At 33.2% G+C, this 15,756-nt stretch overlaps 1 protein-coding gene across 2 annotated transcripts in view; it reads left to right on the plus strand.

Annotated features, from left to right (window-relative positions):
* The window catches only part of LOC148943634 (dymeclin), a 113,029-nt gene that overhangs the window by 32,879 nt on the left and 64,394 nt on the right, over positions 1-15,756 (plus strand). Inside the window, exons 4-7 of one of the 2 annotated variants that reach the window (XM_089100873.1) lie at positions 1,003-1,087; positions 7,302-7,409; positions 8,225-8,364; positions 13,692-13,850. In XM_089100873.1, the coding sequence (XP_088956999.1) occupies positions 1,003-1,087; positions 7,302-7,409; positions 8,225-8,364; positions 13,692-13,850 (492 nt within the window). The remainder of the gene's footprint in view (positions 1-1,002; positions 1,088-7,301; positions 7,410-8,224; positions 8,365-13,691; positions 13,851-15,756) is intronic. The other variant, XM_089100874.1, reaches the window with a different exon arrangement.

The raw sequence follows: 15,756 nt of genomic DNA on the forward strand, positions 1-15,756 counted from the left end.
TCTAAAAACTCAAGAAAGTTTAGTTTTCAGTAAAAAAAACTATGAAAAACTAGCTCTTTATGAAAACACAAAACCGGCGTAACAAAACAGGAAGAGAAACAGGAAAATCCTTAAGTCACCTGCAGAAAATAAAAGAATAATTCATAAAGCTATCAACATTCTTTCACTGGCCAACAAAATTTACGACGCTATTTTAACTCTCTAAAAACTCAAGAAAGCTTAGTGTTCAGTAAAAAATTAAATTATCCAACCAAAACCATATTGTTTTGACTATTATTATATAGTTTTGTTGATAAATTAAGTTCGAAATATTCCTGGTTGTACATAACTAGGTGGTTGCTGAAAGATATTATTAATATTGTCTTGACAATAACTGTAGTTTATCTTGTAGTTTGTGTTTAGGACCAATCTTAACAAGGATAAATTATTTGCCATTTGGATCAACTCAGTTTCCACTCGTAGTACTCTACCTTAATCTTTGGTCTAAAATAGGTTGTTTACAAACATATTATAAAGAAAATTACAGAGAACTTATCTGCGCGTCTCGTCTTTGCCAAAATTTACTTAGTGTTCGGTTCTTAGAAATAAAGAAAACGATCCGAATATTATCAACGAATAAAGTGAACTTATTTGAATACCCTATATTTGCCAAAAAACTTGGTAGATGAAAAGTCAATTCTTTGAAAGAAAGAAAAAAAAGCTACTGGATAAGAGTACTTTCTGTCAAGTAAAAGAAACGCCAAAATTAAGACAAAGACGAAAATTGAATCAATCTGTAATTAATTCCTCATAGCACGTTTTGCTTTGGGCTGCAACTTATCGTGGAAAAAATTAAAAAAAGGTATCAGTAAGTTAACTTAAAATTGTATTTTAAAAATATGCACAAACAATTTAATGTGATATAGTCATTCTCCCCCCCCCCCCTGACCTTCAGTATCTTGAAATTGTATAAGAGATTTTAATAAGGGTTTTTCTCTTTCATTTTAATTGTTTTCTTTTCAGAGGCAGAAAAGATTCTTTATCCTCCAGACATTTTGGAATCGTTTATAAACCGTCTTGTGGAATTGCTTGTTGATCTTCCCGTAAGGTAATTTTATTTTGTCAAGTGTGTTTAAAGCCAAAAAAGTCAGACACAAACCAAAAGGTGTAGAAGCGATACAATTTATTAAAAGTACTGTATATATTTGTGTATCCATATGTGGGTATACTTTCTGTCCGCATTCAAAATAAGGAAAACTGATCGACCTAGAAGAATATAAAATAAAAATAAAGTTTTTTCAACTGAAAGTAAGGAGAAACATTAAAACTTAAAACGAACGGAAATTATTTCGTATGTAAGGGGGTTCGCCCCCTCGTCAATACCTCGCTCTGTACGCTAAAGTTCAAATTTTGTTCCAATTCTTCAAGAATGACCCCTGAATAAAAAAAGCCGTTTAATTAAAATAAAAAGGCTCTTTTGAAAGTGCTAAAAAAAAAACTTTAGCATAAAGAGCGAGGTATTGACAAGGGGTTCAACTCCCTCATATACCTAATAATTTCTGTTCATTTTAAGTTTTAATGTTGTTCCTTTATTTAGACTGAAAAAACTTGTTTTTTTTATTTAATTTCTGATCATTTCTTAAATAATGCTGTGAAATCTGGCACCCCTTTCATGGAAAATTCCCTTCCCCCATGAAAAATTCCTCCATGGAAAGATTATCCAACGTAACACTTTTATTACACATTATTACAAACACTTTTAAGCGCTATATAATCACCTGTATCATTAAATTACAATCTCACTAATATAATCATTTGACACAAATTCACTTGAAAATATTTTAAAGATAAATTTAACGATATAATGATAAACTCTTAACAAAACAAATAACATAACATAAAATCCACACAATTTTATTAAAGTATTCTGTATCTGCTTTCTATTTTGAGTTATTGCCGAAATTTTCTTAGCGAAGTTTTGCAAAAACGCCAAGCTTTGTAATCTCTTCCATAATTGTGAAATATTTCAATAGATGTTTTTGAAGGAAAGTAAATTTCAATCCAAAGCCCTTCTCTCTGTCTTGAATCACTAGTATTTATGACAATGGCTGTAGGGTAGCTCACAATATTTTTCTCGCTTAGATGACCAGATGAAATACAAAAAGATTCAATTCTAGCACTGTCAAATTCACTTTTTGAATTTGAACAGTATTCATTTTAGGGAGAAAGACTGACTTACAGGCTGATTGTCAGCAGTAAGTTTTAGTTTACATTTGTGAAATGCAAACACTAAAAGTTTTAATGAGGTCCGAAAAACTTCGCTGAATTTCAAATCTAAATGAATCTGTACGTTCTTCACAAGAGTTGAATCTGTCTAATACTTGTATTAATTAAAAAAGAAAACTTTTTCCACAAAATAAGTTTTTTCAAAGCTTTATTAAACCAAAAATAGAATCAAAAAGTCTACCAATCAATCAAATACCACAAATCAGTATCAATAAATAAATGAAACCAAAAGCGAACAGAAATAATAATATATAACTAAATCAAACTCAAAATGAGCAGATATTGACATGGGTAGAGTTCTAAAACCCTATGCTTTCTAAAAACAAGAATATAATTTTTGCTTTATTGAAAAAATCTTTTCAATATTTTAATTTTTTTAACTTTAAAAAATCAAAAATTAATTAAGATTTTAAGGAACAAATGTCAGTATATGTATATTTAACTGACAATGCACATTTATTTGGGCATATAAGGTTTGTATAGAAAGAGTGATCGTATAAACTTTGGAGGGGATTCATTGGATTGATAATCAGAAGTTCTGGTGTCCTTTTTAATATTGAGAGGGATCAAAGGGTGGATACCCTCCCACGCCTTGTATTTTCTCGAAATGTATCTTATAGAAATTCGGAGATGGACATTTGTTGTCGTAGAAACTTCGGAAAAGGCTCATCCGATTGGAAATCGAAAGGGCTAGTGCCCTTTTTATTATTCAAAAGTGATTGGAGGGTACCTACCCCCCCCCCCTCCACGCCCATCAATTCCCAAAACACATCTAATCAAAATTTTGAGAGAGCCATATTGTTCAGTGTAGTTGAAAGATCTGGAAATTATGTCTTTGACATCCCCCATACCTTCTCAAGACCAGAACATAATTTGCACTTTACTAAAAAAAAAATGGCTTTGGATTGTCAGTTTAGTATACATATACTGATATATATTCCGTAAAGTTTTAATAATTTTTTATTATTATAAAGTTAAAATATCTTAAACGTATTTTGTCGTTTAGTGCTGTAGGATGAAAGGATTAGAATGGCTTTTGAGTCTTCAACGGGAAAGTGAACGCAAAACAGATATTTTTGTTTAAAAGAAACACAAGACAAAATAAGTTTGTTCTAAAATAAGATTAATAACTAGTGATTGTATATTATAGCTATTAAGCTATTATATTAAGAAATTTATAATTTTTTTTTATATGCAATATTATTGAATTTTTTAGATAGCCATTTGTTCAAAAGCAGTCCAAAGATCACATAGCAAGGCCTTTGGGGCTGACACAGCCCCCAGACTCTGGGGGCCAGGATTGTAAGTTTTGTCCCGAGGGCATATAAGCTTCTTATGGAAGGTTTTGTCGTTTGAGCTTTAGAGGACGCTCATCTGATTGGAAATATATAGTTCTAGTTCCCTTTTAAGACTCAAAATTTATATAGGGCCACTAGCCCCCCCTCCTACCTGACAACCTGTTTCCCCAATCGCATCCAACTAAAATTGTGAGACTGCCATTTTGTTCATAATAGTTCAAAGAGGATATAGCAATGGCTTTAAGGTGGACACAACCCTCCAGAGCCCAGGTGCAAGGGTTGTAAGGTATGTCCCGGGCATATAAAGTTCTTATGGAACGGTTGGTCCTATTAACTTCGGATCAATCGGGGTCCTTTGGATTGGAAGTCGGAAGTTGTAGTGCCCTTTTTAAGAGTCAAAAGTGATTGGGGGGCAACCAGCATCCCCCCACAATCCTATCATTCCCCAAAACACATCCAATCAAAATCAAACACATCCAATCAAAACCGAAAACAAAATACGTTTGAAATGTTTTCACTTTTCTTACTTTGATAAATAAAAAATTATCAAAACATTAAGGAATAAATTTCAGTATATGTCAATCAAACTGACAATCCACGGTCATTTGTTTGCTTTTTTTTTTTGTTTTTTTAGTAAAGCACAAATTGTGCTCTGGTTTTGAGAAGGCATGGGAGTTAATCAGCCTTACTCATATTAACTTTTGCTCGTTTTGAGTTTCACTCGGCTATTTATTGTAATTTCTGTTCGTTTTAAGTTTCATTCATTTATTGATGATGATTTGTGGTAGTTTCACGCTTGGATCTATTAACTGCCATTTGCAAATTCCGAAGTTTGTTGAGACTTGAAATAAAAATTGGTTCTCCTTGACTCTACCAAAAAGCTGATTGTTCTCACGAGAGTGATGGCTAGCTTTGATTGGAGTGGAGAGGGTGAGGAAAGATCATTTACAGGTATAATAAGTGCGGCACATTTTATTGTTACATGACATGTTAGCGGGATTAATGAGGCTTCCAACAAACTTGGTACTTTTGGTGTTAATATTGTGAGCAAAATGTTTACTGTTTGACCGAGCTTTTTACGTTTTTGTTTAAGAGAGTTTCTTTTGCTGAAGAATCTTAGTTTTCTAACCTTTGCAGCACCGTTTCTTCAAAGAGTCTGATATCTTGATGTGAAACCCCCCTGATATTTATATAAAAGTCACTGGTTATTTTAATAAAATTCTAAGCTTAGCTTTGATTAAGACAACAATTATAAGAAATGGTAGTGTTTCTTCAACTGCTCCATGATTTTAACTAGAACTATTTTTCTTTGCGGATGGTAAATAAATGGTTACTTCCCTGTCAAATGTATTACTAATAACCATAAGATTCTTATCCTAGAATAGCCTAGGGAACATTTGCCTTGATAGTGTCATAATTAAAGACACGTCTCTAGGACTTCGAAATAAAATGACATGGGAGGTTTTGAGAGACATAATTCTAAAAACTTTATTCGGAGTAAATGAATTATTTGCAGTGTTGACCAGTTAAAATGATGTGACAAAAAAACTCTAGAGCTCGAAAATAGCTGTAAAATACTTGTCAATTTCACTCATAAGATCATCTATTATGAAAAGTCCATTTTTAGGAAGATTCTCGAAAATATTGAATCCTTGAACAAATTTAATGTGAATGTTGTGCAGTTTTATCTCATCATGAGAATTCTGACATCAGTAAATAATGCATTCAGGGGCACTACTTATGACAGACCCTGAATTTTCTATTATTTTTGAACTAAGCTGCGTTTTTCCTCGCGTGCTAGATCCACAGTCTATCATTCTAAAAGGCTCATTAAGCTTAAACATGTTTATTGCTCAAAGTTATACAAATAACCAAAGAAGAGAGAAGAAAATCTCATAAATTATATATAAAAAGTCAATAATATTTCTATTAGTCACTTGTCTTCTATGTAAAGCCTTCATCATAAACACTAAGTTTGGTAGAATATCTGGATTTATACCATACTTGTCCTGCAATGAAAAGTCCGGTTCACATTTTTTACAATAAAACGTTGTTTCATTTTATGATATCACTTTGTGTAGTCTGCAAGACTTGTTTCATTTACATTATACAATTCATATATATCAATTTTATTATTTGAAGCACACACACTGAAGACACCAGTGAGTCATCACTTTCAGTAACAGCCAAATAAAAACCTGCAGTTTTGTAATCATAGGCCCGAGACTTGGCGTTTTTTACCGAGTGTTTGTTTCACCGAGCGTCTCTTAGAGGTGTTTAGGATAGTATTGTGACGGGGACACATTGAGCGATAAAAGAAACGTTAGGTAAAACAAACATCGACGGCAGCAATGCAGCCGTCCATTCCCACTACAATATACGAACGGCAAAACAACTCTGAGTGTTTGTTCAGATCTTGTAGAGTGAACTCTAACAAAATTCTCGCTTTCTCACCCTTTTTTGCTTTTATTTATCATTTATTATTTCCTTTCCTCTCTTAGCTTCATATGGCAAAATAAACTATCGTTAATTTTAACGCCTACGCTGAGATGGAGGCCTATGGAACTAAATGGAGACGGACACACTCGGCTTCTTTTTTTCTTACCCCTGACGACTGCTGATGAGAGAGTGTGTTTGCAGAGGGTATATCCTTAAAAAATTGGAAGCCATAAATGAATTTTTCTTCCTGGGAAGGGTATTTGTAAAAAAAAAAGAAAAAAAGCTAGATAATTTGATTAGGAAATGCTCGGAAATTCAAGGAATATTTGAAGTGTCAGGGAGTTTGGCCCAAATTAGCCACTTGCTTCGAGCCTAAACAGATCAAAGACTATGTATCATAAATACAAAACGAGTGTTAATCCCAATTTATATGCCCTAAACTAAATATTATTTTAACAAAACTTGAGTTCATTTACATTAAGAACATTTCTTTCCTCTTGGTTGTCAAAATAGCTTCTAGTTTAACTACTCCCCCCCCCCAATTCCTGTACGTGCAATAAAGTCATAGGAATATTGAGGGGGCCTACAATTTATTTTTCAAAGTGTAAGGGGAGGAGGCAATTTTTTGTTCATTATTATTATTATTTTCATTGAAAATACAAAAAGGCATATGATTTATTTATGATCTATAAGGTAGATCTATTAGATTAATATGGTATATTTCTGACCTGTTTCAAGACGAAAGAATCATAAAGAAAAGAGAAACGAAAAGAGGCTGGTTTTATCTTTGCTGCTGTTGAAAAAACTCTGTGTTTTATTTGAATTGTTAAAACTGACATTTAAGTTATGTTTTTTTAGTATTCTTCTCAGTTTATCGCTCAAATTGGGAATATAGGGTAGAACAGTGAAAAGTTTCTGATTACCCACCCAAAGGGACGATATCTGTTAGGGGTTGTGGAGTTGATGTATCCTTTTCTGCCTTTTCTTTGCCTTTTTTCTCTGACGTATTCAAGTAGGCTAATTTTATGGGATATCCATTGCAGAAGGAAATGACCTTAATAGGTTCGGTTTGGGGACTATATGAGCTGCTGATCTTATTCTTATTACAGGATCAACCAAATACCTAACTACTCCTCTTTTTACCCGAGGAGAGTGGTTCCAAGAAAAATGCAAATACCTATCATTATGTGTAGCTTTTCTATAAATCGAAAACTCAAGCTTCAATAAACTACAAGCTACAAAACTATATATATGTATATATGAAATTCGTCTTGATTTTTATTATCATTTTTGTTTCAGTGAAGTGACTTACCATTTATATTTGGAAATAATGAACGTTTTACTAGTTTTATGTTCCCATCAAATGTTTACAAGATGCTGGAAAGGCGAATATTCTAGTATATTTAGGTAGGTTTATTTATCCTTTTCTTTAAATATATATATATATATATATATATATATATATATATATATATATATATATATATATGGTACTTGTATGATATGCCTTGTGCAGCTCAAGTTGTTCATGCATTGACGCACTGTAAACCGGTTTCTTTCACCAGTTTTTTTTTCAACTTAGCGTGAGGAAAGACAAAGAGAATTGACAGAATAGATGGGAAATATATAATTGGGCTATGTATTTTCACATTAGGGGATGGGGGTGGAGGTAGCGTATATTCTTTTGTGAGAATTGGAGGAAAATTGTCCACTCCTAACCCAAAATTCAAATTCCCTCCTCAAAAAAAAGAAACAATCCCTGAATTTTTAACTTTTGAATTTTTATCTCCCAGCTGTGAGACAAAAAAGTCTATATCGACGAAAACTGTCTTTGCAACTCCACATGTGTAACTTTTACCCGAAAAAGGATATAGTTTCAATATTTGCATGTTTTATCAATGAAAAAAATGTCAAAGTCCTAGGCTTATATTCACGAACGTGTGATTTGTAGTCTTATGGAACAGAAGGTGAAGAGGCTGAACAAGTCTTGATTCGTCGGTTTAAACCTTTGGTAGCAATAGCAATGGTAATGGATTACGTACAAATAAGAAAGAAGTGGAGTACAAAAGGAAAGAAAACAAAGAACTACGAATAAAGAAAGAAAAAACAGTAAAAGAAAATGGGTTTTTACTTGAGTTTAAGGGCATAGTCAAATATCATATACTTTTATTTCCTTTTGTACTCTATCATGAAACCCTATTTAAAAGGTCATATATTTCTAGGATATTGTTCTCAGAAAGATGTCGAATTCACGCCGGTGTTCTGGTGAAAAGGTTGTTCGCCAATTTCGTTCAGAGGGTCCCAGTGCCTCAAACTTGGTTTGGTCAGTCAGAAGGGGGCAGTGTTGTTCTGGGTTTAACTTGTAAGATTTTGAAATTTTTCTAATTTGTTTTGCACTTGGTTTGGTGTTTTATTCATAGTTTTTGGTGTCTTTTAAGATAGTTTTATCGATGATATATTTTTGAAGTTACTGAAATTACCCTTACGGTCATCTAACAAGACTGAACGTAGAATGTGTCAACTGATTGGTAATATCCCGCTGAATTTCTAAAAAGCACAATTAAAATTTGCTTTCAAAGATCAAAAAGTAAATTAACAAAGAAGACGAATAAGTAGGAGACTTTAACTAATCGTCTCGAAATCAAGACGCAAAATTAAGAAGTAAATCGGAATTAGCTTTTTTTGCCACAAAATCAATAAAGACAAATCTAGATTTTCTGATTTTACTGTTAGTAATCATTAACATATAATTCTGAGTGTTTTGTCAATATTATTTTGATTGATTTTCTTCATTTTCAACTCCTGAGCTGATGTGGATAACAATGGTAAAAATATACAATATAAATCAAAGTAAACTCATAAGGCTGAAAATGTCGAAATTGGCAGTTCCAAAACCAGGCAAGTTATGCTGGAGGAAATATGACTAAAATAGCTGGAACTCCTTAGTCATCCAAAATCAAAAGACACTATACGCAAAACAAAATGTTTTGCTATGTCTTTTATGCTGCAATTTTACAAAGCTTTTCTCTTTGGTAGCTCTCCCGCCTTTATAGATTGTCTGGAAAATGCTTTCCATTGCGGAAATACTTTCCATTGTGTTTTCTTCTGTTTGGCAAAACATCCTCTCCGTTTCCCGCATAAATCCCCCCTATTTCTCCCATATCTTGTGAGGAAGTATAACATTTCTGGTCCACTATTTCTGAATCAAAGCAAGTGTCTGTTTACAGTCCCTGATTAGTGAAGCTAAACCATCCTTGGGCTCCATTAATAATCCAGTAACTCTATTTTTTTCCCCCTTGGAACTCATTGTATAATCTTCACTGGTATCTTTGTTTTCATTATTATTTATTATTGTGATTTGTATAGGTTTTTACTTCTTATTTTTTCTTCTTTTTTTCTCCGCTTCGATTTTTCGTTTTGTTCGACGAGTTTGCAAATAAATAATAATAATAATATCCAGCCAAGTAAAACTTCAAGAAAGCCCAAAATTGAAAAATAAATTTTCAACTTGCTTCAGATTTGTTCAACTTAAAAAAAGACTAGATTTCGAAAAAAAACTAATATAATACCAATTCTCTCATCTAACATCGTTCTGAAAGAAGATTGTTTAGCACAATTTTAAAAACTGCATAAGCTGCTATGGAAAATATATATTGAATAGATCTATGCTTCTTTTGCCCGAAGAAAGTGATTGCTATCTGTTGAAAGTGTTAAAATAGTTAAATATTCATTCATTGCAATCAGTCTATAGTTCCATAATTTTGCATAGTAATTTTAATTATATTTTACTTGATTATCTGGTGCTTCAGGACAGCAAAGAAACGAAGAAACAAAATAATAACAACTACAGAAGTATGGGTGCTTAAACATGTATGATCGAATTTTTGAGTTTAGTATCAAAAGTTTCTTAAGGAAAGTTATAAGCAGCCCCCCCAAAAAAAAAAAAATTTCCCCCTTTTTTCTTTAAATTATTATTAATTAAACGGATAATTATTATGAAACGGAATGTGAGTGACATTCGGAGTGCATTTTTGTATTCGGAGTAAAAATTTCATTAGGTAAAAATTAAACTCAACTTGGGTCACATAGTGTATCTATTAGTGGCACCAGTGGCTTATGAAAAATATTTACTATAGTAAACAAGGCCTTTAAAATTTAATCTCAACTAAGGTCGCTAGGCTCTAAACACTCCACAGTTTTAAATATTATATTGTTCTCCTGCATAAGTGAGTGACATAATAGCATGGCATATATCCTCCTTTTAGTGTGGTACCTCTGAAGTTTTAAGTGGAGTAAGTTAAAATGCTTTATATGGGAAGTCTGCGGATATTTTTTTGTCCTCATTCAGTGGGCCGACTTAAAACTTCACTTGGTAGTCCCCATAAATGCTGCATATTTGGAGTTCGCGTGTTATTTTTATCCTCCTTCAGTGAGCTAACTTCAAAACTACAGTAAAATGATATATACTCAGAATGTGCGTTTTTTTTTATTTTTCTGTAGTAAGCTTACGTCTAAACCTCAAATGACAGCCCCCATAAAATTTTTTACATTCAGAGTATGTATAATTTATTACCCACAAAAAGCAAAACAACAATGTGGAGTGCAGGGACAAAGAAGTGAAAAGGAAAGAAAAAACAAGACGAAAATGATTTAATATATTCTAAGCAAAAAAGCAAATACTATAAGTACAAAGAAATGAAAAGAAAAGGAAAAAAAAACAACACAAAAGTAATATTAAATACCATAAGCAAAAAATTCGAGTAACCAACTTCAGGAAAGAAAAAAAAAGAAAAGGGGGTCATAATCTGAAATACAATTGAAAGTTCTCACACATAAAGCTTCAATAAGACCATTTATTTGAGATGGTACATCAATAAGGTCGAAACTATTCACTAAATTACTGTTTCGGTACCATCGTGGTAAACGAAGCAAAAATTTACAGTATCTGAAATATGCCACTGATGAGGTATTACAGTGCTTTTTACGAAACAAAAGGGCAGTACCCGAAAGGAAAAAAAAGAATGACTGGAAAACAAACTATGGTATAAGCTACGAAGATCCTTTCGATTTTGATTTTTTTGAGGATTTTGTTTAATAGAACTATAATAGCTGTGTTTATGCAGCTTCTAATTATGTAACATTTGATAGAAGCTGTCACTTGATTCTCTGCCTTACAATCATCTTTTTGCTCCCTCTTATTGCAAAAAAACATTAATAAGATAATTTATGTTGTCGAGTGTTTGGTGCCACATACTTACTCGTCAGACTCTATTTTTTCTTTAACAGCGTGTTAATTCTTTGTTTTATTTTTCCTTCTCTCTACTTGCCTTCTTTATCTGCATTTCTTTACTATTTTTTTTAATTTGAATTAATTTTTTTTAACCTTTTGTTTTTTAGCCTTTCTGTCTATCCTTGGCGTTTTTCCAGGACATGTTGGGAGGATGTATTCATTTTAAACAACAAATTTCAAAATATTCACAGTATTGCAATTCACTTTTATTTGTCTCTAGTTTTTTTTGAACGTGAAAGTTTGGATATTCTACTCCTTCCATTTTTTTTGTCTATTTCTGTGCTTTTCATTCTAGTTTAGCTTCATTTAATTTGATTACGCTTAACTAGAACATATCCAGAAATTAGAGTTTGCAGGGGAAATATAAAACTTTATGTGAAAATTTAGAACTAGAAATAAAATGAAATATATTTTTAGTTTTGCGTGCCTAGTAATTTTAGTCCAAAAAAGATTTTTCAGAGATTAGACCAGATATAACGTATAGGGGTAGGAAATTATTAAGCAAAAAGAGATTTCTGGTCAAAATTTTTCTTCCCATGGGGCAGTCCCTTTCGTCTGCACTTATAATACGACGTGTGGACACGGTAAATGATGCATAAATGCAATTTTAGTTGTTCTGAGAAATAGAGGTTTACAGAAATTTCCGATTTACATCAGGTTTTTAATGGGACCTGACATTCACTAAACCTGAAAACCTCTTTAATGAGATAAGAAGTGAGTGATCCGACCCATCCAGGTCTTCTGTTTCAAAAAGACTATCAGAAGCTCTGAGATACCCAAAATCGCTTTATGTGTCAACAATAAGCAATTTTTTAATTCAGGACATTAATAGCACTGTATCGAAATGTTTGAATAAACAAGATGTTAAAGTTAAACATAATAAAATATATACATCACGCAAGAAGTAATGGGTGATCGACTTATGAAAAAAAGGTACAATGTGGGGAGAAAAGAAATCTCTCATCTAAATTGTTGGTGATACGGAGTGGAAGTTTTCTGTAGACATTTTTTTGCTTTTATTTGGGGGGGGGGGGGTTAAAGTGGGGACTTTCGCTGAGGCAGAACTTGAAGAGTGAGGTCTAAGAAAAAAAGAATCACCTGGGAAAAGGGAATTTGTTCAGGATTGTGGAGAATGTTTTGGCAAAACGTAAGAAAATCCATATCCTTTTCTCAGGGGTACTAAGATTGACTTTCCTTTGTTAAAGATAATTATTAAGGATCTTATAGCTTTAACTCTGTCATATCTGACAGTTCCTTCAACATGCTAAGATACCAGACAGGACAGGCCTACTGAAATAACTGCGTATGAAGAGTCAGGAAGTTCTCAAACATTCAAACATCAAAGATTTGGAATATTTGAGTTTATTAAGGAGTTTAATGCTGGATGCTGTGACACTTTAACGTCGTGAAATAGGATTTAGCAAAGTTATCATACTCAATCATTAATATGGAAACCCCAATTCAAACCTTTTTAGATAACCACCAATGCGGTAGTTTCCTAGTAATAGTTGAAATTTAAGGGGGGGGGGATAGGACGAGTGAAAGAAGACAGATTTTTAAGGAAGCTATTGTTAGATTGTTGACTTGGAAGGAATGGCTATCATACCGTAGTCACTTGGTGCTTGGCATTTGAGCAGGGATGGGAAAATCTAGGCGCTATCTTTCTGAAATCTAGGGATTTCTACTTCACGATTTTCTGTAACTGATCCACTAAACACGATCCCTCTCCCGTATATGTGGTCCCAAACAAATATACGCGGAAGGATTTTAGCTTGAGGTGCGTTTCATACGTTACCACATATCAGATTACCTCAAACTACATTGATGATAGTTCCAAGGGCATGCTGAATTTTCCGTCAGTGCTACCAAGTTCGTCCTAGCTTTATTCGAAATTTCGAAGTACAGCAACCTTGTAATTACAAGAGTAACCTTGTACTTTTAACTTGAATTAACTTTTTGAAAAAGGCTAGACTAGAAAAAGCTTCTCTTACCTGGAAAGAGAAAAAAAGAAACTAACCTACATTATTTTTTTTATCGTTGGGTGAGCAAAAAGATTCTTGAATTATAAGAGTGTATTTAAGTGCATTTTAGTTTGAAATTAGTAGGATTGGCTTCTGACAACTATTTGTTGATCAATGACCAACACCCTTTTTCTTTTTTTTTTCATTGACCCCTACTTTTGAGGGAAATTATTTGGCCTTTCTAGGCTAAGAGTCAATCAGGTCCTTTGACGTCAAAGTCTCACAGAGCTAGAAAATCCTGCTCCTTCTTTATGGCTGACAATATCCATTATTTCTGTGATCAGTATTTGGTTCCTGATGTTGATTTTAGTAAATTTTTAAAGCATTTGATAAGCCGAAATTTAGAGAATCTTTTTGCTTACGGTTCTTTCTTTTCAGCTAGTCTTTGGAACGTTCTCACATTCAATAGAAATACTCCAATCGTTGAAGAATCACCGCTAGCTGAGCTGTCTTTGCTCGTATTACTTGTCTTGAGCTATCAGTCCGAAGAAGAAAATCCATATAGGAGCGCTATGGTTACATTTTCAGATTCCGAAGGTGTGTCAAGATTCTATTGCCTTAACTAAGGCCCTAATTTACCATTGGGCTTGGGGACAATCTTCCCCTCAAGACCTTGTTTTGTTCCTTCAGGGCCTTATTTGGCCTCTAGATTTTCGTTTACCCTCTTGGTTTCAAGCATAAATAATTTCCATGATTAGTATTTTGAGTATGATCTTATTACTTTTCTTGTTATATACGTTGTTATCAACATAAAACAAATTGCTATCCTCTCAATTTGACTTAATCTATCCTCTAATAGATATTTAGTTGTTCACTCCGTTTTAGGCTGCTTTTCGAAAAATGAGTTTCCCCCCTATAGGAGCTCATTAAATTTACGCTAATGATTTTCAAAGAACTAAAATATTTTTAAATGGTTTTTAATTAGTACAGTGTAGAATATAAATTCTGACGTCCAACAATTATTTCCAAAACGTCAGTTAAAATTGTATGATATTTCCTAAATAAATCTGGAACCATATTTTATTTGAATATTAAAACGAAGCACTTTAAATAAACCCGGTTTGACTTACTTTTGAAATTTAAGACGCTACCATTTGTGAGTCTAAAAAGTTTCAGAAGTTCACAGCACCAATCACTTATTCAAATGTACAACTCTGACACAAAATCTTTTGCCAAATAATCTTAAACTCCCTGAAAACTAAAATTAGTCGAAGCAAATTTGACAAACTGTATCGGAAAGTGCCTCCTGGGAATTGGCAATGTCGACCCATTAAAAGGTGAAATAATACGGTGTCAAGATGTCCACAGTAAACTAATTAGTTGAAGATGAAAAGTGAATGAAGTTGTCCAGGCTAACTAATGCTTCTACTACTTCTGACAGCTCACTACAGTGTCGAGTTGCCTGATACCAACACATGTACACACGCTCCTCCTCCATCCCAATCTATTCAAAGCTTCCCTCTTTATACTGTCCCTATAAGTTATAATTTCCTTCAAAACCTTTCTTACACCCCTTTGCACGACATTTGGGGACGACCTGATTTTCCTTTTATGGCCGAAAAAAGACGATCTTTGGCAATCTGCCAAATCATCCTTCACCTACGAAACGTGTTAGGTCGGTCAGGCCCTGGCTGAGGTCGCTTGTCCAAAATTGAACCACATTTTTAAAAAGATCGGTTCAGTGTGAAATAATAAAATGCTAGATTGCTTGACTATAACCTTTATCGCAAATATTACTATCTAACATAGAATATGGAAAACAATTTCTGATCAAGAAATCTTAGTTTATATAAGCGGTAAGTGTCAGTAACTACCAGACAATCATAAATCTGAAAAAACCATGTGATATTATAAACAAGATTCCTGAATCATAAGTTGAGTATTTCTCTAATACCGTATCTGAATCGGAATTGAATATTTCTGAGTCAGTTGGACTCAGTTAGCTTTTGATGTTCCCGAAAGATTATTCGTGTTTTTCCTTCTTTTCCGAAAGGATCTTTGTCTTTTTTTTACTGTTAATTACACAAGATGCTTTCTGTTAAAAAACGAACATTAAATAAAGATTTGATGTGTAATTCAGCACATGACACTGGTGTTGATTTTAATTCTCCAGACACTGGCTAGAGACATTATTTTAACGAAATTAAGAAGTACCAATTTATTCGTATGTCAATCTCTGCTCAAATTACTCTTTTTAAGACATTCAAAATTTGTAGGGACCAACAATGTCGCCTACGGATACGTCTGATTGGTGCGGGCCACAACCCAAAAGTGCCAGTTTGACAGCACCACTCTTGTCCCAGACACTATCCACTACTAGCTTCCTAAAATTTTCCCCTCCCCCGACCATGATTAATTTTTTTAACCCTTGCAGATTGTTATATTTTCTCAAACTACGCAACCTCAAGCAATTGCCAGACCATTTTTTGCCACTGATCTCGAT

The sequence above is a fragment of the Artemia sp. Qi Xiang Cuo genome, chromosome 15, assembly GCF_049724085.1.
Source record: "Artemia sp. Qi Xiang Cuo chromosome 15, ASM4972408v1, whole genome shotgun sequence".
In the NCBI taxonomy this organism is placed as follows: Eukaryota; Metazoa; Arthropoda; class Branchiopoda; order Anostraca; family Artemiidae; genus Artemia; species Artemia sp. Qi Xiang Cuo.